Here is a 24,279-nt window from a genome sequence, read left to right on the forward strand (position 1 = left end):
CATAAATTTTTTTGCGGCACAAGACTTTTAATGAATTCTCTATAACTTTTTTCACATATTTCTTCTAATTCGTAGATGACAAAATTTCTAAAGCCTAATTAGTTCAAATATGACAACGTAACAACGCTCGCTCTCTAAGTTTTGGTTTTCGAGGAAATCAAATGGCATGCAATATTTTTCTATCTCATCCTGAAATAAAAAATCAAACGAATCTGTCTTTTTGACAAAATTGCACACCGGAAGAACCTAAATCTAATAGTAAAAAGTACTAAAATAAAAATTCTATGCAGTTTTAAAAAAAATGTCGAATTTTTGCATAAAATTTTTATTTTTATTATGTGAAAAAAATAGTTTGGATAACTATTCTTACAAGATTTTACAGGTACGTCCGGTAGAAAATTTAGTGAAAAATAAACATGCATTGTCTCAGCTATATTGATCGAATATTTTTTAAGTTATATTGTATGCCGTTTTAAAAAATGTACTTTCAAGAGAAACGCGTTTCAAGGTTTGAAACGCGCGTGACTATCTACTCGACGCGCATGTATCAACTTGTCTGTAGAATCGTTAATATATCGATCTCCAATATGAGGACTTGAAATTTAAATTCTTGAAATATTTTGGTACATATACAGGGTGTTCCACAATCCGTAGTCCAGATTTTAATAACGTATTCCTTACTTAAAAATAAAACAAAAATCCTAATATAAAAATGTCAAGGCTATAATACTTTTCAAATGAGAAGCATTTACAGTAGGCGAATCCATGGTGGAAGGGATAGCATGTTATACTTCCACCATGGGCGAATCAGATAATTTAAAGATCGCGCGCCCATTGATGGTACAGTGCGTGCTAGGTATGCCTGTGATTCGATTCTAGGGTCCACATTTTGTTCTTAGTTGTTTTTACGTTCATGACTATTATAACCGGCTAATTTTGAGCGAGAAACGATGATCTCTATTTATCCCTAATTGCTAATCATCTCTCACGTTGTCTCACATGAGAGATCGAGGCGCGTTGACATGACCGATCGTCGCACGTCGCACCTGACACGACTCTCGCGGCGACGTCGCCATCTCGTCTCTCGTCAAGGAAACTTGTTCGCCGAGAAAATTATCATCCTCCGAGAGCGGCGGAGCGCTGGGCCGCTGGGAAATCTGTCGGGGGAACTGTCGGAATCGTCTCCGCGGAAGAGACGCGCACTGGCGGCGGGCACAGCAAGTTTTGCTGGTTTTAGTGGAATTTATTTTCAAAATGGCTGCTACGAGGAGATTGCAAAAGGTAATTTCGAGGTAGTCGTTGTGACCGGTTGTGCGACGTCGATGTGTCTGATCATCGCGGCGAAGTCGTCGCGCGTTCGGCCCGCGCGCGGACGCTCCCTCTCGCGCGATCGGTCGCGATGCCCCACGGCGGGAATGGGCACCCTCGCACGTCGGTACTCGTCTTTGCCTCGTCGCTGATATCGAGAGCGATCTTCCTCGTCGGTCTTTCCTTCGCGTCGCCGCTACCGCTTATAACGTCATCGACGACCCAGAGCCGTTATCTCGCGTCCGGAGCTTATCCTCGAGCTCCGGACCCACTCCGGGCAATCGCGAAACCAACGTGACTGTGGCCTCTCACAGCTCTATTCAGTCTGTGCGACTTTTTCCAGGAGCTCGGCGACCTTAGGGCGTCGGCGATGAAGAATTTCACAAATATTCAAGTAGACGAGTCCAATATCCTCACCTGGCAGGGCCTGATATTGCCGGTACGTTGCCGTACATCGTCCTCGTCGTCATATATTCCGGGGGGGTTTGATGGGGCACGTAACCTAAAACACATGCGCGAAGTGCATGTCCGTGAGTCCCGTGACTCATTCTGTTTCTCAAGCATGTCTTCTTAAATTCCTTCCGCACTTAATATTCTTGAAAGAGGCGAAAAAATAAATATGTAATTGTTTGATGATGCATATGTAAGATACATTAATTTAGATAATGTCCATTTCTGCCAATATAGATTAATATTGAATTAATCTTTGTTTGACTTAATCTTTTTCTAATGCTTAGAATTAGAAAACTGAGATTGAGTTAATCTATATCAATATAAATGGACATAAATAGATTTATGTTTATTATCTATATCGCTTTGATTCGAATACCTACTATCAGTTGATTCAGTTTACTTTTGTCCTTCATATCAAAATCGTTAATATAAGTTTACTTACAATTCTTTTCAATGTAAGTTTTCACAATATTCCACAATATGCTAGAAAACTGTTTAAATAAATGTACAAAAATTTATACACTTGTGGGAAGTATACAATGCAGTTGTTACAACTGCATTGTAGACCCTGCATTAACATTTCATTAGCAATATGTAAGTACTGGACAAGTTGTTCGCATATACTGTAAAAATTAATGTATTATGTATGTTTAATTAGAGATAATTCGTAGACTATGATCTCTATATATAAGATTGATAGTAACTGTGTTTTATATGTTATGTAGTAAAATATCATTTATGTAAAATTGTTATTTTTTGTTTAAGAGCATATGTATAAGGTTCTCTGATTGTAACATATATTATTTTACCTATGTTGAGTATTGCTATGATTTTCTTCAAGTGTGATACATAGCCCTATTATTTTTATAATATATAACGCGTGTTACTTTAATAGTGACATATATCAGTGAAGACATTTTCTTTCATAGGACAATCCACCTTATAACAAAGGCGCGTTTCGCATCGAAATCAATTTTCCAGCAGAATATCCTTTTAAACCACCAAGAATAAATTTCAAAACAAAAATATATCATCCAAACGTAGATGAAAAGGGTCAGATATGTCTACCAATTATAAGCGCGGAAAATTGGAAACCTGCTACAAAAACGGACCAAGGTCAGCTTTCATTTTTCAATTATTTTATATTTTAATGGTAATTTGTAGAAGAATGCTTTTAGGATGCTCTTTAAGTATTATAATTGCTGCTAGTTGCAACATGTAAAATTTGTATTTCTAAAAATATGAGCAAACGTAGAATTAGAATATCTTTAATTTTAAATGTAACATTTACACTTGCAGTGATCCAAGCTTTGATAGCGTTAGTGAATGACCCTGAGCCCGAGCATCCTCTGAGAGCGGATTTAGCCGAGGAATTTCTAAAGGATAGAAAAAAGTTTTTAAAAAATGCTGAAGAGTTTACGAAAAAGCATGCCGAGAAGAGGCGGGAATCATCATCTTCTAACGAATAACCCCAAATGACTAGCTTTACTTACCGTCACCACCACGATGCCTGCCGCCCGTCAGCTGATTTAAACTCAAGCCAATGTATACCTGTCTGTTAATCCCCATGTGGAATCTCACATATTCAAGTTGAGATGACTCTGTACAGTATTGGTTAACAACCGACGATATGAATATAACGCAAATTGTAATGTTTATAAGAAGTGGGATATGAACTTTTCAGAGTACAGTAAATTATGATAAATAACTGTATCATATTGTATACAATTTATACTTGAAGTCATATGCAATTATACCTTTGATTTGTCATCGAAAGGTCGTTACATTCCAGCTTAATCCTGTAGGAATGTATACGATGATGAAAAATGGTTCAGCATAGAGACATCATGTTTGTCAGATGTAGCAGCGTATGTAATACAGTATGTATTAAAGTACATCTAATTTTCAATGTCGTTTAAGATATTAATTTATAATTGCATTTCGAATTTATAGCTACTGCTTTATAACTGTTACTAATATTAAGATTACAAGTAATAAAAAAAAAGAACAACGTTTGCTCTCAATTTTCAATCAATTTCTTTAATGAAAAAAAAAAAGATAGTAATTACAATTTTAATTGTAATGTATAAGTTATTTTCTATCTTTTTGTGTGATATTCTTCAATTTTTATGATATAGTGAATATATAATTTGATGCTTTTTGCTAATTAAATTTATATTCAAGAATATAGATTTTATTTTTTTTTTTACTCCAAATGATTGTCATTTCGATATCTAAATGCAATTTAGATTTTCTTCACAGGTGTTTGCAGACTTTATTTTATATTCTACACAAAAAACTTTCAAATTATTTCAATATGAAAATTTGATATATCAAATTTATTTATAGCATTTTCTGGCACACTAAGATGATTGCCGAAAAATATAGAAATAAAGAAATAAAATATTAAATTTTCCTTCAAATGTCATCGCTCGAGTTATAATAACAAAAACAGTAGCTAAACATAGTTACAACATAAATACAGTCGAAAGCATTGGAAAGGAGTCTAGTCATTTTTCTTTCCATTTGATTACTAATAGCTTTCGATTTCCACAGTGGGCTTAAAAGGCTAATGTGAAAGTTGTGTAAACATTCTTTTTATAAGGCCTGTTAATATATTTGAGTGGGCAAAGAAGTTATTAGAACCTCTACATATTAAGTATATGTAATATAAATATATATATATATATAACATAATATATATTGCGAAATTGACAAAAGCTCCAATTGCTGGAAATGTCTTCTTTGTACTATGTGTGCTGTGTTTATCAAATACTTGTAGGATTAAGAAATACAATATTTCAAGAGTAGTAAGTTATATATTTTGATATAAACGTGATATAAATTATTTCTTCTATTTAATCTAATTCTATGAGAATTTCTAAAATCATTTCTCAACAGTTATATAAAATGATATTCATTATTAACATTTCAATTTGCAATTCACATTTATGCAGCAATTTGCAACATTTTGAAAAGAAAAAATACTAACAAAGCTTTACTTTCATATTGATTTCTTAACAGCACATATAGATAAACAATTGTAAAATATGTAAAGATTGAATCGCTATACAAGAAAATTCTTTGTTAAAAACATTGTGACGATACATATGTTTAATAACAAAATTATTTTTGTGATCGCAATTATGAAAATGACAAAATCGTATTTTGATTTTTTATAACTTTTGCCCTGTATTGAATTCAAATTCTTTAAGACAATAAAACATGCAGAGATTCAGTAATCATTATAATCGTTAATGTATCTCAAAGACTGTAAAAACATTAATTGGATACTATTCATTTAAATTCATTTATTCATCATATTGGATATCGGTGCTTACGGAAAATTTATGTACTATTGTGCATATGTGTGAATTATATTCTCAACTAATAGACTTATAGTTCCATTGTTAACTAGTAAGAATAACTTCAGCATTTATTGTTACGAATATGGCTGTACGTTATTCTAATATGATACATATATATGTAAAACTTTGTGAGGGTAATTTTTGAGGGTAAGATGGGTATTTTACTGTGTGTATCTATCTAGCGTGTTAAACTTTGTATAGAAAATAAATGTATCGGGTGAATGCTTCAGAAATAATAAGTGCTGTTAATAGAATTTTAATTTTATTCAGTTTTGCGTAAGAAAGAGTAAAACCTTCATTTAAATATTAAAACTTCATCTTAATAAATAAAAAGAGAATACAAATAAAAAATAAAAACACATCAATCACATTCGTCTTTCTTTCACTATACGTGAAACTGTGCAATACATATTTGAATTGAACTCTTCAGTATCGTATTAAGATCTTCATTTTTTATTTGATCTCATACGCACATTTTATCCCCGTTAACAAATTTCTGCATCTCTTACAAATTCGTAGATTCCACTTTTGGCATACTATAATAAATATTCTGCGTTGTCAAAAGGCTAATATTGGATTAAATTATAATGAAATAATTGAGAAGCTAGGTGGAAGAGGCGGAAGCTGTTAAGTGTTTGTTAACATTGCAGAATTTTTTGTAACAAATGTCGCTATATAAAGACAAATTATATATTTATATAAATACAAAATATAGAGGTGAAAACATATCTTAACTAACATGTATCCAAAAATGGATTTGGTAGATGAAAATCAACGCTTACATATGATTCATGTGTTTCACATAAGAAGGTAAACATGATTTATATTTAGGGATGTGGAGACTTCAAAAATGATATTTAGTTGTTGGAAATAAGACAAGTATATTCTTAATAATACATTCACATCACTTATTTACATATATAATTGATAGACATCAACGTAAATAAAACTATATGTAAATGTACCATTTTTTTCTTCCTAAATTCGACGATATATTCAGATAGTAGTTATCATAGACAATCACAGTCTTACAAGTGTAGAAAAGTTCCTAATTGCGATATTATCAATACGAATCTTCAGTAACTTAGGATTTCGCATCATTAGAAACGCACGTTAACTAAAATCTATCTGATTTAGAGAATACATATTTATTATGAGTACTCACATGTATTACATGTGTATTGTAATACAAGTGTAAGTCAACAAATGCGCATGTAATTGAAATGTAAAGAGTTGGAGAGCAGATAAAATCTCCGTACAAAAAATTATAATGCCTCCCTGATTTAGATCTAAGTGCGCGATTTCTTTGACACATCGACCTTTTCCACCAAACTAGTCAATTATCAAAAGAATATCTTGCCATTCATTTCAATTACAGGGATGTTCCATGATAACAAGCGATAAAACTCCCAACTCAAATTAATTATTTATAATGTGTATAAACACTATCATCTCTTACACTTTTCAACGCCCAATAATCGCCCATTTTCTATTTTTGTCTTTCTATTTGTAATATCGACCATAATCCATATTTTACCACTTTCGATAATTTTCCCGATCATATTACTCCTGTAAAGAATATTATAATAAATTATATTATAACAAATTTAAAACTAAATACATATCAATACATTAATCGGAATATTTTTAAACTTTTTGGAATTATAAATTTTCTTGTTGGCATGGAATATCCCTTGGACATAATAATTCACAACCGAGAAATAATAATAATATAACAACGCCATATACGATGATGATGATGGTGTAATAATTTGGTGAATAAAATATAAAGAATCATTAATGCGTAGTAAGAGGATATATATTATTACAAATTACTTACATGTTTGTACACATCCAATATTCAATTCAGCATTAAGCAACGTATGTATACACCTTTCTGCAAATCAGAATGTATCATATTGGTTAGTAATTTCATAAGTTACTGACTTATGGTGAGAATATATAACATCATGCTTTACATACCGATCTTCTGGTGTACGAGCCAAGTATTCTCGTTCGATTAAGCCTTCGATACGTTTCTTAATTATTACAGGTGAAGGCAAAAATCGACCTCTTAACTGATCTGTTACTTCTGTTACCAATATGTTGTGCTAGTAAAAAAGAAAATACATAAATTGATGTTTATATTATGTTCACATACATATATACATTCTATATATATAGCCTATTTCGAATAAAAATGTATTTTTTACATTTTCAAAATATGTTTCAGTAGATTAATCACGCCCGGTGAATGTATAATTACATTATAAAAATTTCAAGTTACTTACAGACATACGCTTTCGGGCTTTCATAATTCGTACGATGGCTGCTTCGATCTCATGTTTCCGGTCCTCATCGACCTTATTACGCGTCTCTCTTCTCTCAGGCTCAGATTCTCCCTTTGCTGCTACGGTTTGGATCTTTACTCTTGATAAAACAATACAAATATTAAGTAAAAGATGATATTATATCACATATATTATTAACCTTTATCCTACAAACTTGTGTGTCCGTTAGATTTCTATCTATGAAAGTTTCTCGAAATTTCGAAGATAAATATACATTTTATATATTTTTTTAAAAACTAAGTACAGACATTTGATTTAGAAACTTGAAAACATGTTTATGAATTATTAAAAATTTTATGAACCATTTTAAATAAATAAAAAAGTGATCATTAACTCGAGATGTATTTGTAGGGATGAGGTTTTTATATTATACTGTAAGGATTGATATATATTATTTATAACATAATACCTATGCAATTTGCTGGTAAAACTGTCATTCACACAGAAACAGTTCGTAGATTCAATTTCCTTGGTACGAGGGTGTTTAAGTAAAATTCTTTGTGTAGCTTTACCCATGGCAAGAGATTGTAATGCTCTGACCAAGTCCCTCTCTGGAATATCGGTTTCACCTTGAATTTCCTACACAATATTCATACATATGTACATGTAGAAATTATAAACACTTTGATATTTCATATATAACAACATGTAGATATGTTAATTAATTATTTGAACTGATATTAGAACTAACCTCATATGTTAACCTTTCTCTCTTATTGAACAACATTAACACACACATTTGGTAAGTGGAAACTTGTATTATGTGCTTTCGTGGTGTACTGCACAGGCTACTTCGCTGGCTCATTTGGCTCAGCTGGCTGCTGCCGCTTGCGCTACCATTCCCAATAGAACTCGAAGACGATGGGGTATCTAAACCTCCACAATTACTCTCTTCTCTTCGTGGTCCGTAAAATACAGCATTCAGATCAGCAGAGCCTGCACATATTTTTATTATCTCATAATTATTTTATTATATTATTAAATTTTTAAATATTGATAAAAATATAATGTGGTTTTCTACTAATTGTTCATTGCAAAATTTAAAAATTATAAAAAATATTTAAGTATTTCCTTAAATAATTAAAAAAATTATATTTAATAAAAAAGCAATAAAATTTAGAATTCGTTTACAGTAATTTAATTTCATCTTAAACAACTTTTCCAGTTTTCTGACTTGACTTTTCTGAGTTTTCTGACTTAACCCTTTTTAAATTCTCTCACTTCTTTGATTTCCCAGTTTTCACTGATCACTAACAAGCATTTGTAGCATCAAAATATTTTAGAAACAAATAAAAAAATAATCTCTTAAAAGTGTTTTAAAATTGAAATGCTTGTCTCAAAAATGCAATAAAATTTATATCTTAAATTCTTAAAAAATGCATTAAAAATATAATCAAATTTTTATATTATTTTCCATACATTTTGTTTGTAATTAATAAAAATTTTAATACTTTTTCTTTGTTTTTATTAAGTGATCCTTTTGACTTCAGTCACAATATTTTCTCTAAAGTGACCAGAAAAATTGGGAAATATTTTTTTTCTGTTTCACTAACAACTCTAATATAAAAATAATAATACCTAATTGTGGTTGTAGCGTTAATTGTCGGCCACTGTGTTTAGCCAGATAAAAACGCCGGAAGGCATCGAAGGCATCACGCGGAGCAGTAGGCATACTGCATTTTGGAGTAGCCGATTGCGTTGGCCAGAAACCAGTTGTGAGTACCCGGACACTTATATCCACACCATGCAGATTTGTCTTTATGAAATATATAAAATAATATTAATGATCTATATACTTATGATATATACATAATTTTTTAATATTTTACAAAATATTCTTTAGACTTTAATTATTTTATTTTATCAAACAATTACGTTTTGATAAGTTTTTTAATCAATAAATCTTATTAAAAGAAATAAATGTTCTCTACAAAATTTGTTCTTTTTATTGGCAAATACAAAAATAAAATATTCATCAATTTTCAAGGATTGATTATTGCCTCAAGAAAAAAAAATTTATTTATTATGATAATTTTCATCGCTAAAAGTTTAGCAAAGTTATTATTTTCTAGACCGTATTATTAAGCAGAGCTGGGAACGCGTTAGTTATACCGTTATTATACCATTTTTGATAACAATAATTATTTTTTTCTATTTATAACAGTAATGTTATTAAAACATTTTTAGTAACAGTAACAGTAATAAATTTTATTATTACTTTAAAAACATACATGTATAGACATGATTCGATTAACTAAAATCACTATAGATTTTGTATTGAGCTGGCCAAATGATGACAGAAAATTAAATAGCACAAAATAAAATAAAAAAATAAAAAAAAAGTAACGAATCATTATTTTTCAAGTAAAATCATAACAATAACGCATCACTTTATAAAGTAACGTTCCCAACTCTCTTATCATGTCTAAACTTTATTATATATTTCTGATATTTACGCCAGATGTAAGGACATAATCCTTAAATTCATCCATAATAGTGTTGCTGACTGTTATATCCTTAAACATGCCTTCCAACTTTGATGTGAACTGACATCCACATTCAGTCTAAACAAAAATTAAAAATATATTATTAATGTGTACCAATATAAGCATATGTAAGCGCAATTTTTTAATTTATACCTTAAGTTTGGATATCATATTCTTTTCACTATCATCGGAAACGGATTTATTCAACAATAATCGTTTAGCTAAATGTTGTTTATAGTACCGTTCAAATACATCCTTTTCTTGTAAGAAACGGAATAAAACCATAGTTTTATCTAAGATCCCTTCAATCTCCTGCTCTGTCATCTAAAACCAAAAATATATATTTCATGTATTGGAAGTTATAAAATAAGAAACGTTACAAGTATGCAGATAATACTAACTCCTTTAACGCCTTTCTTCAATTTGTCGTCGATAAATAGTGAAAGATATTCCGGGCTTTTAGGATTTAAGTTAAGGAAGTATTCAAAGTCCGACGCTATCATCTGCTTGTAATTCTTGTCATTATTGAAAGAATAATGTAGAAAATGGTCGAAGCGATCCTTTAAATCTAACAAATTTTGGACGTAAAGAACAGCATTTGTGGTTGATTCGTGCTCTTCTTGCACTAACGCGCGGCCCTGCTCTCTAAGGAATTGAGACACACAGTCGCACACGGTGCGCAACCCATCTGACACTCTCGAAAATAGTTTATACATACAACCAAGATCTTCTGTTTTCTGATTTTTGAGCATGTGCACTACACCACTGTTTTCCATCTATCAAATAAAGAAATGTTAAGATTAATATATGTATAATACTCGGAAGCTAAATTTGACTATATCATAGATTCATATAAACAAATAAGCGTACCTCAACAATGGTTTTCATGTGTATTTTGATTAATTCTTCCTCTACAACTTCTACTATCCGTGATTCAGTGGATTCATCTAAATAATGTTTTGCCCTTTCAGATTCTTCACAGATTCTAGCTTCAACTTTTTTTATGTATACCGATGCACTATTTTCTGCCAAAAATTTTTGAGATTCCATCTAAAGAAAATAATGTTAGATGTTAATGTGTGTAAATATACTAAGCATATTTCCTACTAAACCTACTCACTCTATAAAACTCAGCACTTTGTTGTAAAAAAGGCCTTTCAAAATCTTCTTCGTAAACTTGGCGATTGTTAATTCCAAGTAACATTAACATTTGGCAGGCATTTTTTATAGCGCTACGATCTACAACTTCACCTCTTCTTTCTCTAGCGACCATACCTAATAATGTTTCCCGTAAATGATCTCTAACACATCCATATCTAACCACCTAGAATTAATGAGACACTTGTTAACATTAAGCATACTTAACACTTATTCATTTTACATAAATTGCAACAATTACAACTTTATATTACAATCAATAATCATATAAAAGATTATTTTATTAAAATAGAATCTTAAGATTTTTAAATTCCTTGTAAGACAATGTGCAAATTAAAACATTTGAAAATTACCTGATCTCGAAAAATAATTAATCCAAGATTATACACATTGTCTACATCGTTCTGTTGAACATACACTCTGTCCATATACATCAAAATATCCCTGATCATCACCATTGATGTTTGGTGATCGTTCCACGCTAGATTTAAAGTCTGTAGGAAGTTATTATGCAGAGAACGAAGAACATCCTCTCGCACTTTGTTTTCAAGATGTTGCGTTATGACCTCTTTCAGTCCTGTATATAATCGTTCACCATACTTGTGAAGGACCATCATGTAAGCATTACGATAAAGTTCTTCAAAACTGAGGCCAGAGTTATTTTTCTTCTGTATCTCTTGGATAGCGCTCTTCAATAAGGCCCAGATGCTCTCTACGTACTTTTCATCCATAGTTGTCTATGAAAACAGAATGTTTAGAGTGGTTAATTGACTTTTTTGAATAAGATTAATCTTTTCTATTTATTTTTATTTAAAACAAATCATAAGTACTTATGATAATTTACAATTAAAGATAATTGTTTATAAAAAATGTTAATTTATGTTTACAGAAAATAATTCTCACAAGAGTGTTACGAATTATAAGAGGATTGCTTTTGTGTATTAATCCCACAGGGATTGTTTCAACCACTTTGCTCCCTTGCTCCATATCACAGTCTTCATTTTGATAGTCCATGATTCTATTTTTTTTTTACGTACAAATTTTGCTTGTACGTTTTGCTTTATCATAACCTTGACCATGAAAATAGATGTGTGCAAATAAGTCTTAGAAAGATAAAAAGAAATAATTACTTGTTCCTTTCTTTTATTTTAACATGTTGTAACATTTACCAAGCATACATGGTATATCAAATAAATATAGTTTATATCATATAGATATTATTAGTCATTAAACAATGCAAGCAAGCCTAACCTATTAATAAAATAAAATATAGTAAAGTTATTGCAAATAATTACAAAATAATCAGATTTACTATTAAATTTAAAACAAGATAACATTTTTTAATATAATATTTATTTGTTATATTCACATTACAAAATTATTTACTTTGAATTCTACATAAAAAAAAAAAAAAAAAATATATATATATATATAAGAATTTTAAATACTTGAAATAAAATTAAATAAATTCAACTCTTGCAAATATGCTTTATGAAAATTAAGAAAGCAAATTGGACAACTAATGTTTAATATATTTCTATACATAAACTAAACATATAAACTATACAAACAAAATGTATAGATTCTTGTTAATATCATGCATGTCAACTTTTTCATAAATTATCGATAATGTCATTTTACCTTATTATGTTATTCAATATTAAAAAGCAAAGGTATTTCTAGCATTGTAAATTTGACAAACACAGTAAAAAATGTGACATTAAGAATTTAACATGGTTATATAGCTGCATTTTATTACAACTGTCTTTTGCACTACTATGGTAACCATTAATTATTAATCTTTTTTTTGTGATTACAGTTTACAGTTCAAACATGAATGACACTTAAGAACATATTAAGCACTTTTAATGAGCAGCATATTTATTCAAATATTACACGCTAATAGTAATATACTAGAAGTACACAGAATACATAATTATGTAATAGTTAAAGAAAAATATTTAATATAAGAAAAATATTTATTAATATGTCAAAAAAATTTAATTTATCAAATAAATATACCATTACATATAATATTTTATTTTGTATAGTCTAAATTAAGAATCTCAGTTTTACAAATTTAGAATAATATATTATCATAATATATCATTATATTTTCATGTTTATGTATTATTTCAACTGGTATTTAGTAGATTTAGGAAAAATTAGTTATTGTCACTGCATAAATCATCAATAATTAGAAAATATATAATTTATAGAGCATTAAATAAATAATATACATATATATTTATCTTAGGTATAAGTTATCTTTTATTATTTTTAAATAATTACAGATGTCTTATCTTAATTAAGCAAAGATGACAGACTCTACCACTATCCGACTCTTATGTCCAATTTCTTTACATCTCCCAATAGCTATCTTCCAGGTAAAGATATTTGTCAATTAATTAAAAATTTGCTTATTTTACTGAAACCTCTGGTTATGTGTTTAACAGATAGCTATTTATCATATTATTAACTTTCAACAGAAAATGTACTAGAATTTCACTAGAAATTACCATATTCTCTGAGAGATATCTCATAAAGTTATCTAGAGGTGAAGAAATTGAACATTAGTCGATTATACAACTGGCCACATGTAATCTTATTTTTTAGCGCATATCAATTAAACGTTCAAGATGACATTTCAAGTAAAAGGATTTAGATCATAGAAAGGATCTGTTCTTTTCAGCTTTTGTTTTCTCCTTTTCTTCCTCAACGTGAAGATAAAAGAGAAAGTTGAACTGCAAGAAGTTCAGCTGGAAAGAACGGAGCACACGTGTGGCACGAGATTGTGCTTCGCAGATAAACGCGAATTGGCAGACACATGTGTCACATCACGCACAGGCTGCAAGAAGTTCAACGAGCACTCGCGGAGCACGAGTCTCGCGGATCTTTCTCGTCGTCAGTATGGACACGAGGCCTGTTCCCTGTTGATGTACTAAAACTCTTTCTCACTTTCGCTCAAAAACCTCAAGCATACCATTTTATTTTTAATACGAGTGTAAGCTAGTTCAGCTGCAGAACAGAGCTACGAATGCACGCGTCCGCGAATGAGTCGTGACGCCAACGGCGCGCGATTCTCAAGACTCAAGGAACGCACGGGTCCAGGATTATTTACAGTTGACGCGCCGTGTCGTCGTGCTGTACATCGTGTCGTACGTATCAAGTAGGTTATGGGATGATGTTTATACGCGTCGGATGCATTCGCGCTGTCGCCGCCGTCGCTGCGACGGGCAGAAGGGCGCAAAATAAATAAGTTGGTCATACACGCGTAAGGCAGCGAACGACACGGCGCGTGGAGGGTGGACGCGAGAGAGGAGCGGACGAGCGAACAGGGAAGAGGAAGAGGACAAGAGGGACGGCGAACGCACGGGGGACCCGAGGGGGACTCTGCCTCCACTCTCTCTATCTCTCCTCCCCCGCAGACCCCTCCGCGATTTCGAGCCGCGGAATTACTCACCGGGAAAGCACGTATGCGCATCTTGCTCTCCTTCTTCATCAGAGCACTGCTCTTCATCATGTCGAGTTTTCGGTCACGGGCGCGTCGAAGGTACACCTCTCCTCAGAAATGCCGTCCCGTGAAGGCTGCCTCGGCGATGAGCGCGCGACGCCGCGTGCACATCGACGCACGCACGCACGCAGTCACACACGCGCGTAAGAACGGATACAAACACACACACGCATGCACCACTGCGAGGGCCTGTGTCTCTCTTTCTAAGCGCGGTGGCGGCGGGCAAAACCCATTTACGTATCGGGAACAGCCGACGATGATCGCTCGCCTCGCCTCTCGCACGATAGATAAATAGATAGGTATACACGCGCGCGATCACTGGACGAGTTCGCTCGCGGGGACAACGTGGTGAGCGCCGACGGTGGATAGTCCCTTCTTCCTCCTGCGTCCCGCGGCCGAGCACATTTAACGATGCCTCTCCCGCGGGCGAGCGCTAGTCTTCCGGTTCAGCGATGACGGCGAGCGAAACACTGCGAGGCTATCGCAGGGACAATAAAGGTACGCGCTTTCGACGATTGAAGGGAAGAGCGACGACGAACCACGACGAACTGATCACAAGAGCGCAGGAGGGAGCGAGAAAGGATGAGAGACAGAGAGGGAAACAGAGACGGAAGGTGCGAGAGAGCAAGAAAGATATGGAGAGAGAGAGAGAGAGAGAGAGATAGATGGAGGAGTCGAGCGAGTCACGGTCGAGAAAGAAATATCACGCTCCTGTCAACAAGCCGAGGCGACCCGATCGCTCCGTTTTCTCGTCACGGCGCGCGACGGGAGCCCCGATTCGCGGTGGCGGATCGGCTCGCCGATCTCAATGAGGCAGGCACGAGCGCGAGCGCGGTCGTCCTCGTGACATAATTGTGGGGCACGGCGGAACGGCGACGCGGACACTCGTCGTTTGCGCAAATTGCACCGTCGCTGACTGCAGCACGGAATATCCGCCGCCACTATTCGCAAGCAACGAACGATACCCACAATACATGAATCACGACCACCAACGGGCACCACTGCGTGCGTAGCGTTCTGCAGGTTCACCGTGTCGCGAATGTCGCGATCGTCGGCGGATCATCGACTGTCTCGCACCGACCGCGCGGCCGCCCTAGCGTCGCGCGGCGCACCCCAAGTGCCACTTCCGCTCGACCATCGGCTGGTATCTCTTTAGGCAACTAGTTGTTTTCCATCATAAACATTTTTTTATCAATAATTTGCGAAAATGCTATTTGTAAGAAAAAAGTCACGTGTGCGACTGACATTATCCTGGCTCTTCGAAATAGCTCCGAGGCCTTGAGACCCTTGCTAAGCAAGAGAAGGGGAGGGAGACTGGGTTTATCATAATTATAATGTTTATACTTTGATGTTGGATGTCGTAAACCCACGTGTTTAGGTAAAAGATTAAATGACCAAGAAATGGTTGCATACTGTTGTATCTGCAAAGTTGAACAGAGATCTTTCCAGGATTCTGATACAACGTTTCATAGGTAAAAGTGATATAATACTTTGTAAATATAAATTAAATTGTTAATATATATATATATATATATATATATATATATATATATATATATATATATATATTATTTGTATACAAATACATTAGATGATATAAGAAAATTATTAATTTTTTATTGAACTTTTTAGGTTTCCGAAAAATGAAAGTTTAAGATTAAAATGGTGCGAAGCTATAAAGAAGAATGTTTATAACACATACGTATGCAGCAAACATTTTAAACCAGAAGATTATAAAAACTATGAGGATCCTAATTTAATAAAGAAAATATTAAAACCTTCTGCAGTTCCTAGTATTATGTTAAGCAAAGAATTAGAATTCATTGAGAATGCTTCATCCAGAAATCTGCCAACATCTGCAGACATTTCAACCAAAAACAGCAGCAATAAAAGGTATGAAAAATAGATTTCATATAAAATATGTATAATATATAATATAGATGAAATAAATGAAATTTCATATATATGTATATAGCAAACGTCTCGAACTAGAGAATCATGAGAACCAGGAAGATCTCAATTTAAAGAAAATATTAAAATACCCTGCACTTCCTAATATTATATTAAATGAAAAATTAGAATCCATTGAGAATGCTTCATCTAGTAATCTGCCAACACCCACAGACATTTCAAATAAAAACAGCAGCAATAAAAGGTATAAGAAGAGTTTTTTTATAAAATATGTATAAAAATAATCACAGGGTTGAGTATTAACTAGTTAAAAAGTTAAAAATAAATAATAAAGTGGAAAAGTTAATAACTTTTAACTTAACTTGGTCAATTTTAAAAGATTTAATATTTAACTCTAATTTAATAGTTATTTTTTAAACACATATAAACTTCAATTTATTAATTTTTTTTCTAAGTTGAAAATTTACTTCCATATAAAAAACAATTCCTTTGTTACTTTATATAAACTTAATTTACAAATAAAATAAATTTATTTGATGGTGTATATTATAATTGTTTTAAATAATCTAAATTTAAAAACTTACAAATTTCCAATTTATTATGAATAATATTTTTATAATTGACTTTTAATTTAACTTAATTTAATCTTAACATAACTTTTAACTAGCTGGTTTTTTGTTCATGTAACTATTAACTAAATTAATTTTATAAGCCATCAACTTTAATTTAATTTAGTTTAAAAAATATATTAACTTATCTAATTTTGGAAATAATAAAGAGAGCAGATTTCACATAATATACATACATATGTAGCAAACATTTCGGATCGGAGGATTACAAGAACCATGAAAATCCTAATTTAATAAAGAAAAGATTAAAACCTTCCACAATTTCTAATACCATAGTAAGCAAGGAATTGGAATTTACTGAGAATGAATCTAGTATGCTTCCATCTATAGATATTTCAACTGAAAACAGTAGCAATAAAAGGTATAAGATAATAAAAATATATTTAAAAACATTCGCAAAAATTATTATATTGACAGTCTTATTTTATTCCTTTTTAGAAAAACTGAAGATTGTAGCTCCTTACAACCAGTAAAGAAACAACGATATCAAAATGCTATTTTAGGAACTGTAAGAAAAACAGATTTCATAAATGAAAGTGCGTGGTTGAGATTCCAAAAATATGTTACTGGATTAAAAAAGCAACATAAACTTTCACTGAATAAAAGTCGAAGGCTTTATCTTAAACTAAACAAATTTAAAAATCTTTTGAAGAAATTAAGAAGAAATAACTTACTATCTTTTAAGGTTTATAGATATTTAGACAAACGCTTATACAAGTAAGTTTATAAATAATTTTTAAATATTAAAAAAATAAATATATAATATTTTATATATTTATTATTGACATTAACAAATACTAAGTATCAATATAAATGAAATGCATATACCTATTATGTCTAATTTAGCACGTTTTGTTTTGATATTAAAAATTCAACTACTTTAATTCATAAAAGTTGCATCATTTATTCCATTCACACGTACAATTTTTTAAATATATTTAATTATCTTACTGTCTTTTTTTTGTAATATATTGAAACTTTGGGTTATGTACGAAAAGAAATTGTAAAATATTGTTCTAATGTGTTATTATCATCGGAAAGGGCTCCATTGATTGAAATGGGGTTAACATCAAAGAATTCAATAATTACAGACTATAAGCTTTCTCTTTATCATTTAAAACGTTTACGTTAACGATCAAAGAGGCCCTTTATTATAATATGATAATCACAGTGTTTCTATAGTCTTTGTTATACTTTTCAGCTGTTATACTGATGAAATGAAGCAAGAATACCTTAAAGCTTTATAGAACAAGGAAAATAGAGATGGGAATAAAACGGAATACACTTAGATGTGAACTCTCTCGAATTAAACAATTTAGATTAACTCAAGTGTAATTACAATGAAGAAAGGACTTATGGAAAAATACAAGGATATTTATTATACAATTCTACTTTTATATTTGCTGTCAGTTTTATTATAAGAGCATCTTTTTCTCGATATTTCACAAACGTGTATCATATCTGCCTTTTACAAAATTTGCAAACTTAAATTGTTTAAATTGTCCTCAAAATGCAAAAATTTCATGTTTCTTACTTTGATTAGCCTAATTTAATATTTATTCTGTTCCTCACGTTTCTATGCAATATATATTTCCATAATTGTCGACATTTAAAAAGTTACACATTTAACCCTCAGCTGACACTGTGTGTCGTACATTACATCAAGAAGATTGGATATTTAAAAAGTTTCGAGAAAATTATACACAAAAGGAATAAAAAAGTCTGTGCCATATCGTACGAAGGGTTGACGGAAGGCACGTTATCTCCCACCCACGAGTACTAAAAAAAAAATAAAAAAAACCTGAGTATCATATATCGGGGTTGTTTACAAAAATGCTTAACATTCATAAATCGTTTGCTCCTTCTCTTCTGAATATTTCAAATATATTCAACTTCTTGATTTTCGCACCTATTTAGTCTTTTTCTCGACCTTCTGACATATCAATAAAAAAAAATTGCTCATATTCTATGCATTACGTACCAAGATGTACGCAATTGAAAATGGTCGAGAGACGTACACTCATGTGTGGCAAAATATCTAATCAAATATAGTCAGCTGAGGGTTAATATTAAATCATTTTATAAATATAATTTGTATTGCATTAAAATAATTCTAATTATAAAATACTTTGGATTTTATTATATATACTTTATTTTAATATATCATAAAATTATTATAAAAGCGTCAAAACTAAAACTTCAAATCTCGGGAAATAAGAGTTTCTCCGATTACTAAGTCTGACTGCGTTTTGAAATTCACTGTCAGTACCGAAAAGCTATAGTTTACTACATTTTCAGTACTAGCAGTCAATTTCAGATACGCAACCCCTTTATCACTTATTTTATATATATATATAGGAAAAAAAAACGTGTATGTATTACAATATTGAACGATTACTTCTATTAGCAATATAAATTAGATAAATAGAATCATGCTCTTATCATAGCATTATCCACATAAGCGTTGATACATCACAAATCTTTTAGTTATCAATAATGGTTATTATCGTAAATGGTCACAAATTTGAGCTCAGCTTATGAAATCAACTCAACCCAAGTACACTTAAGTCAGGAGCGATCACATACACTATTACTATTCCTATAATGCTTACAATGAACGCCAAGATCCACACGCTGCGATACTTATTTCTTGTGTTACCTTGAGACTGCTTTAAGTTCTCGTACTTATCCTTTCTCTTTCGTCGTGGCCTAAACTTCTTTTCGAATTTTTCAATCTCTTCTCGATTGCGCAGTTCTTCTTCTTCCAGCTTCTTCGCTATCATAGCTTTCTGGGCCTCCTTTTTTTCATTTTTCAACGACTCGCACACGCTATCGCAGTCTACAATAATCTGCTCCTTTTGAAGAAATGAACAAAGAAAGTCCTTCTTAATACGTTTACATTTACACCATAATCTGACTTTCTTGCTGCATCCCTCTCCGCCTTTGCATTCTCCCGGGTGACAATCGTTGACGCAACGGTGGCCGCACGGATACTGAAATGAAGAAACAGATTATACTTTGTTTCGTTAAAAAAAAAGAAAGAATTTCATTGAACATAAATATAGTTACATTTTTTGGGCATTGGTTTCCGCATTTAAGTAACTCGTCCCGTTCCTTGCTTGTTGCAGACGTCAAGTTTACGCAATGCCGATAAAGGGTGCTGATACCGCAATGGCAAGAGACTCGCACCAATTGCTTGCATGGTTTACATGGAGCCGGGTGACAAGGTTGTGGGCACGTGTGCGTACAACCTGGTGGTCGTGCAAAATTGCATTCCTTCTCACAATCCATGCACGGAGTACCGTTACTAGACTCATCGTCAGAAATCTGTAGTTTGTGACAAATCAACTCGCAAGTGTGATTCTTGCACGGTAACTGTTGGCCACAAGGTCTGCCGCAGGAACTCGGTTTCGACATGTAACATGGCCAAAGGCGCGTCTCGTGATCACCGAGACAGGTCACGGGTACAGAAACCTCGCACGGTGGACATGGTAAGGTCTTTAATTCCATAACGTCTTTCGGTTTTTCCCAGGGTCCAATAGGTTGCGCCTTTACTCCGTTCGCTCTGATCTTCACCCAGACTTTGGTGTGACAAGTGGTCGGGCAAGAATGATCGCATCTCTTATGTATCAGCCCACAGATCTTCTTACATGGCGGGCACGGGCCCTGATGACATTTATGCGTTTCCCTCTTGCTGTGGTGGCAGATAGGTGGAATCTTACAGGACTTGTTACACGGCGGTGGTTTGATCCTCTTCCTGGTACCGCACGGTACCGTTATCTTGCTGCTGCCACATCGACACTGTATAACGTCCGTTCTGTTGCATGGGTAACAAGGACCGCTGTGGCAAGGCGCGGCGCATTTATGCTTGCGACAGTTGAGTGTATTCTCGCATGTTTTCTCACAGGGATTGGATGTGTTCTTCAATATACAGTCGCAGCATTTCTTGTTGCACAAATGTCTACCGCACAAGCGCATCTGTACGCATTTCTTGTTGCAGTGGAACTCTTTCGCGCAGGCGATCTCTTTCTTGTAACTGCCGCATCTGCAGACCTTTGTCACGACTTCCAGGCACTGGCCGCAGCGATCGGTATGGCATCTCATGTTGCAGAAATGTGAGCCGCAGTCCAACAATTTGCCACACGTATCGCCACACGTTGGCACTTGCTGCCGCCTGCAAGAAATCTCATATCGTTTCTTTCCACAGGGACAACATCTATTTTTTTCCAGGGGACAGTTGCCGCAGTCACCGGGTAAATGACAAGTACTCTCGCAACTGTGTACGTTGCAAGAGAATTTCTTGTTGCAAGGTTTCTCGCAGATCCACGTGCCCTCGTGACATTTCCCTATCTTCTCGTTACTCTTACAACGACATTTCAGTAATACTATTTCCGCACAAGGGGGACATTCTCCAATATGACATAGGCTGTTACAAGTGTGCAGACAAGACTCATATTTTTTGTTGCACACAGTACCACAGCTCCAGTTTTTGGCGTTGCAACGTCGCGGTTGTGCCGGTAGTTTACTGCAGTAACATTTAGCCGATACTATCTTGGCGCACGGCGGACACGGACCAGGATGGCAGAGCAGCACACACTTGTGACCGCACTCCGGTTGCAGAAGCTTGCCACAAGTTTCGCCACAAGAATGTGGAATGACCCAGGGTGTATATAGAGGATCTACGGTCTTTTTGCAGAAGCATTTGTATGATTTTGGAAACTGATCCTGGTCGTACTCCATACGGCATTTTGGACTGTAATATATACATTTTTATTAGTGAATAGAGATTTCGGCGTGCTTCTCACGAAACTTTGTTTTAAAGTAATGATAAATGCATACCATGCCCAGATCGGTGCGATTCCTTTAGCCCGTTTGTAGCTCAAACTGTCGTTGATCCAGTGTAGGATACACGACATGTGTAGAAATGCATAGCATTTGTCGCAGTTCCATATCTATATAGAAAGGATAGAAAAATGATAATAAACTGCTTTCATCACTTAGTATTATTAAAAGTTTTAAATAATAAAATCAGTAAAATATGGCATGTATGTAGACATTAGTGTCGCATTTATAAAATTAAAAAAGATCTTATATTATTTAAATATCAATACTTATATTGAAAAAAAGAAAGCATAGAATGGTTTAATCTTGCATGTAATATTTAAAAATGCATTTAACAATGCAATCAAGATGTTTGTGAACATGGTAACATGCTGAATATTAATATATATTATTAAGTATAAAGGAAAGACAGGAGGGCGAGGGGTTGTGAGATACGTATAAGGTAGTAAGACACCATAATATCTCATAAAATTCACATTAAATTCTAAAAGCAATTTTAAAATTATTTCATTATAATATTAGTGATTTTTACAGGTATTCTTTACATAATTTTGAGAAGTATGTTAAATATTAATCTTTAACTTTAGTCTAACTTGAAGACCTTGATTTTCAAATAATGTAATTGAATTTAATATGTGTGGTAATGTGTATAAATTTGATATATAAAATTACCATGTAGTGAGAGAGATGGTTGTGATCCATTTGCATTATGAATATAAAACCATTTTTGTGACTTTACAACCTCATAATGAACGTTGTATAATGCTTACTAGCAGTAAAGAAATTTTTTTTAAAGTTATTTTTTAAGCCAAAGAAGTTATTTAAAAAAATTATTTCTTTTTTCAATTAAAATGTATTTTATAGGTTTTTATAAAACCTTGTTTTATGACACTATAGTAAGATCTATGAAGAATCATTAATTTGTGATTTTTTATAATTAAAAATGTCTTTTATGACATTAGTTCTTAGTATTCCACAACTCCTCGCTATTTCACAAATGTATCCTTTTTTTCCCTCTTCAAAAAATTGTAAATTATGGTCATTTTATATATTCAATGAATTTCTACTTATAGTGATTGGTACAACTCTAGGACCAACAAATTGGTGATAAGAATTATCATGTTAATATTTATTAAGTTTATTATTTATTATTAAAAAAAAAATGCTTCACCACCTTCTTTTCTCTAGTATATCATATTATCTATACATACTGGATCTATCTTCTTGACAGTTGATATACATATCAAGCAAACAGCACTGCTACTTTGAAAGGAATTCACTAGATATGATATTACTTTCTCCGCATCTGTACTCTGTCCCTGATAAGCAGACAATACTTTGCCGACTACATCTTGGATATCTTCCTCATTTGTGTCATCCTCCTCCTCACTGGAGGAATTCAATAACGCATTAGCCTCTAAGTGCCTTTCGATAGACTGTTTATTCTGTGCTTGAGCTTTCTTAAATTTCTGCATCTTGAAACTGAAATTTAATTATTATAAATTAGTGATAAATCCAAAGCTATAAATTATAAAGATGGATTAATGCTGCAACATACATACACATTATTCTAATCTAAATTGTATTAATTTTATTTAAAAGACAAATATGACAAAATTTTTAAATGTATGTATTTATCACATATATATATATATATATATATATATATATATAATTCATATGCTTCGTATCTTATTTGCAGTAGTCAATACTGAAAACAAGTTTTTTCTTTATCACAATTAATTGAATATCAAAGCATTTATCTTATAATCCTACACGATTTCTATTAAAAATTTTAAAAGAAATGCAGTCATATACTAGCTTTGTTTTATTGTATCACAAAGTTGATTGAATTGTTTCGCTGGAAAACTAGTATTTAACCGGCAAGTTGCTACAATTTCCGTAAACAGCAGACAGTAATTGACGAGTAATTTAGCCTTAGTCTATAATTACCGATGTTTCTTGGTTTCTGTCAATTTTAGCTAATCATATTTGATCACTAGCTATCAAATTAGCTTTGAGATATCTCTATGACCGCACCATACAATTCAATACAATTTTATTACGTATACATGTATATGTATGTACTCGGCGTCAGGAATGCCTTTGCACTCGACAGCTGTTTCCGGATAGAGTGCATCACATATTAGTGCGCCATGACGGTTGGTTCAAAAAAGAACCGGGAAGTCTATTTTACAACCGTATCACTTCAACAATTTTAAATACTCAAAATTTAAATTTTTATTTAAATATTTTAAA

General features: G+C 32.8%; 4 protein-coding genes across 7 annotated transcripts; 2 read left to right on the forward strand and 2 right to left on the reverse strand.

The window, feature by feature from the left end:
* Nucleotides 1-1,121: 1,121 nt before the first annotated feature.
* On the forward strand, nucleotides 1,122-3,782 carry LOC105199260 (ubiquitin-conjugating enzyme E2 L3). Its single transcript, XM_011166264.3, has 4 exons — nucleotides 1,122-1,281; nucleotides 1,652-1,747; nucleotides 2,691-2,877; nucleotides 3,061-3,782. Exons 1-4 carry the CDS (start codon nucleotides 1,255-1,257, stop codon nucleotides 3,228-3,230), a joined length of 480 nt encoding a protein of 159 aa, XP_011164566.1. The 5' UTR covers nucleotides 1,122-1,254; the 3' UTR covers nucleotides 3,231-3,782.
* A 936-nt stretch (nucleotides 3,783-4,718) lies between these two features.
* On the reverse strand, nucleotides 4,719-15,265 carry LOC105199261 (cullin-3). 3 transcript variants are annotated; one of them, XM_026140695.2, is made up of 14 exons: nucleotides 14,588-15,265; nucleotides 11,478-11,861; nucleotides 11,087-11,290; nucleotides 10,837-11,016; nucleotides 10,368-10,742; nucleotides 10,120-10,290; nucleotides 9,937-10,044; nucleotides 9,059-9,236; nucleotides 8,172-8,416; nucleotides 7,890-8,059; nucleotides 7,421-7,559; nucleotides 7,113-7,240; nucleotides 6,970-7,026; nucleotides 4,719-5,665 (listed from the first exon to the last, which is right to left on the reverse strand). In XM_026140695.2, the coding sequence occupies exons 1-13, from the start codon at nucleotides 14,645-14,647 to the stop codon at nucleotides 7,002-7,004; spliced, it is 2,367 nt and encodes a 788-aa protein (XP_025996480.1). In that variant the 5' UTR covers nucleotides 14,648-15,265; the 3' UTR covers nucleotides 4,719-5,665; nucleotides 6,970-7,001. The 3 variants fall into 3 exon arrangements, with proteins under 3 accessions (XP_025996480.1, XP_025996478.1, XP_025996479.1); XM_026140694.2 differs by having other exon boundaries at nucleotides 5,560-6,698; XM_026140693.2 differs by having other exon boundaries at nucleotides 5,378-7,026; nucleotides 14,588-15,264.
* Nucleotides 15,266-15,751: 486 nt separating this feature from the next.
* LOC105199262 lies at nucleotides 15,752-18,564 on the forward strand. 2 transcript variants are annotated; one of them, XM_026140696.2, is made up of 6 exons: nucleotides 15,757-16,110; nucleotides 16,271-16,531; nucleotides 16,614-16,793; nucleotides 17,363-17,539; nucleotides 17,617-17,895; nucleotides 18,380-18,564. In XM_026140696.2, the coding sequence occupies exons 1-6, from the start codon at nucleotides 16,040-16,042 to the stop codon at nucleotides 18,423-18,425; spliced, it is 1,014 nt and encodes a 337-aa protein (XP_025996481.1). In that variant the 5' UTR covers nucleotides 15,757-16,039; the 3' UTR covers nucleotides 18,426-18,564. The 2 variants fall into 2 exon arrangements, with proteins under 2 accessions (XP_025996482.1, XP_025996481.1); XM_026140697.2 differs by lacking the exon at nucleotides 16,614-16,793 and having other exon boundaries at nucleotides 15,752-16,110.
* Nucleotides 18,565-18,567: 3 nt separating this feature from the next.
* On the reverse strand, nucleotides 18,568-24,256 carry LOC105199263 (NF-X1-type zinc finger protein NFXL1). The gene is made up of 5 exons (XM_011166268.3): nucleotides 23,974-24,256; nucleotides 23,232-23,502; nucleotides 22,018-22,130; nucleotides 20,248-21,931; nucleotides 18,568-20,171 (listed from the first exon to the last, which is right to left on the reverse strand). The coding sequence occupies exons 2-5, from the start codon at nucleotides 23,493-23,495 to the stop codon at nucleotides 19,722-19,724; spliced, it is 2,511 nt and encodes an 836-aa protein (XP_011164570.2). The 5' UTR covers nucleotides 23,496-23,502; nucleotides 23,974-24,256; the 3' UTR covers nucleotides 18,568-19,721.
* Nucleotides 24,257-24,279: the final 23 nt, after the last annotated feature.

This window comes from Solenopsis invicta, chromosome 7 (assembly GCF_016802725.1).
Source record: "Solenopsis invicta isolate M01_SB chromosome 7, UNIL_Sinv_3.0, whole genome shotgun sequence".
In the NCBI taxonomy this organism is placed as follows: domain Eukaryota; kingdom Metazoa; phylum Arthropoda; class Insecta; order Hymenoptera; family Formicidae; genus Solenopsis; species Solenopsis invicta.

Excerpts from the sequence above, each read along its gene's own strand:
- LOC105199260 (XM_011166264.3), top strand. The coding sequence starts at position 1,255 with ATGGCTGCTACGAGGAGATTGCAAAAG. Across the intron at positions 1,282-1,651 it reads CTACGAGGAGATTGCAAAAG|GAGCTCGGCGACCTTAGGGC; the intron begins GTAATTTCGAGG and ends GACTTTTTCCAG. Across the intron at positions 2,878-3,060 it reads TGCTACAAAAACGGACCAAG|TGATCCAAGCTTTGATAGCG; the intron begins GTCAGCTTTCAT and ends TTACACTTGCAG.
- LOC105199261 (XM_026140695.2), bottom strand. The coding sequence starts at position 14,647 with ATGATGAAGAGCAGTGCTCTGATGAAGAAGGAGAGCAAGATGCGCATA. Across the intron at positions 8,417-9,058 it reads AACGCTACAACCACAATTAG|GCTCTGCTGATCTGAATGCT; the intron begins GTATTATTATTT and ends AAATATGTGCAG. Across the intron at positions 7,560-7,889 it reads TTTACCAGCAAATTGCATAG|AGTAAAGATCCAAACCGTAG; the intron begins GTATTATGTTAT and ends TGTTTTATCAAG.
- LOC105199262 (XM_026140696.2), top strand. The coding sequence starts at position 16,040 with ATGGTTGCATACTGTTGTATCTGCAAAGTTGAACAGAGATCTTTCCAG. Across the intron at positions 16,111-16,270 it reads TCTGATACAACGTTTCATAG|GTTTCCGAAAAATGAAAGTT; the intron begins GTAAAAGTGATA and ends TGAACTTTTTAG. Across the intron at positions 17,896-18,379 it reads TTAGACAAACGCTTATACAA|CTGTTATACTGATGAAATGA; the intron begins GTAAGTTTATAA and ends TATACTTTTCAG.
- LOC105199263 (XM_011166268.3), bottom strand. The coding sequence starts at position 23,495 with ATGCAGAAATTTAAGAAAGCTCAAGCACAGAATAAACAGTCTATCGAA. Across the intron at positions 21,932-22,017 it reads ATCGCACCGATCTGGGCATG|TCCAAAATGCCGTATGGAGT; the intron begins GTATGCATTTAT and ends TATATATTACAG. Across the intron at positions 20,172-20,247 it reads GAAACCAATGCCCAAAAAAT|TATCCGTGCGGCCACCGTTG; the intron begins GTAACTATATTT and ends TCTTCATTTCAG.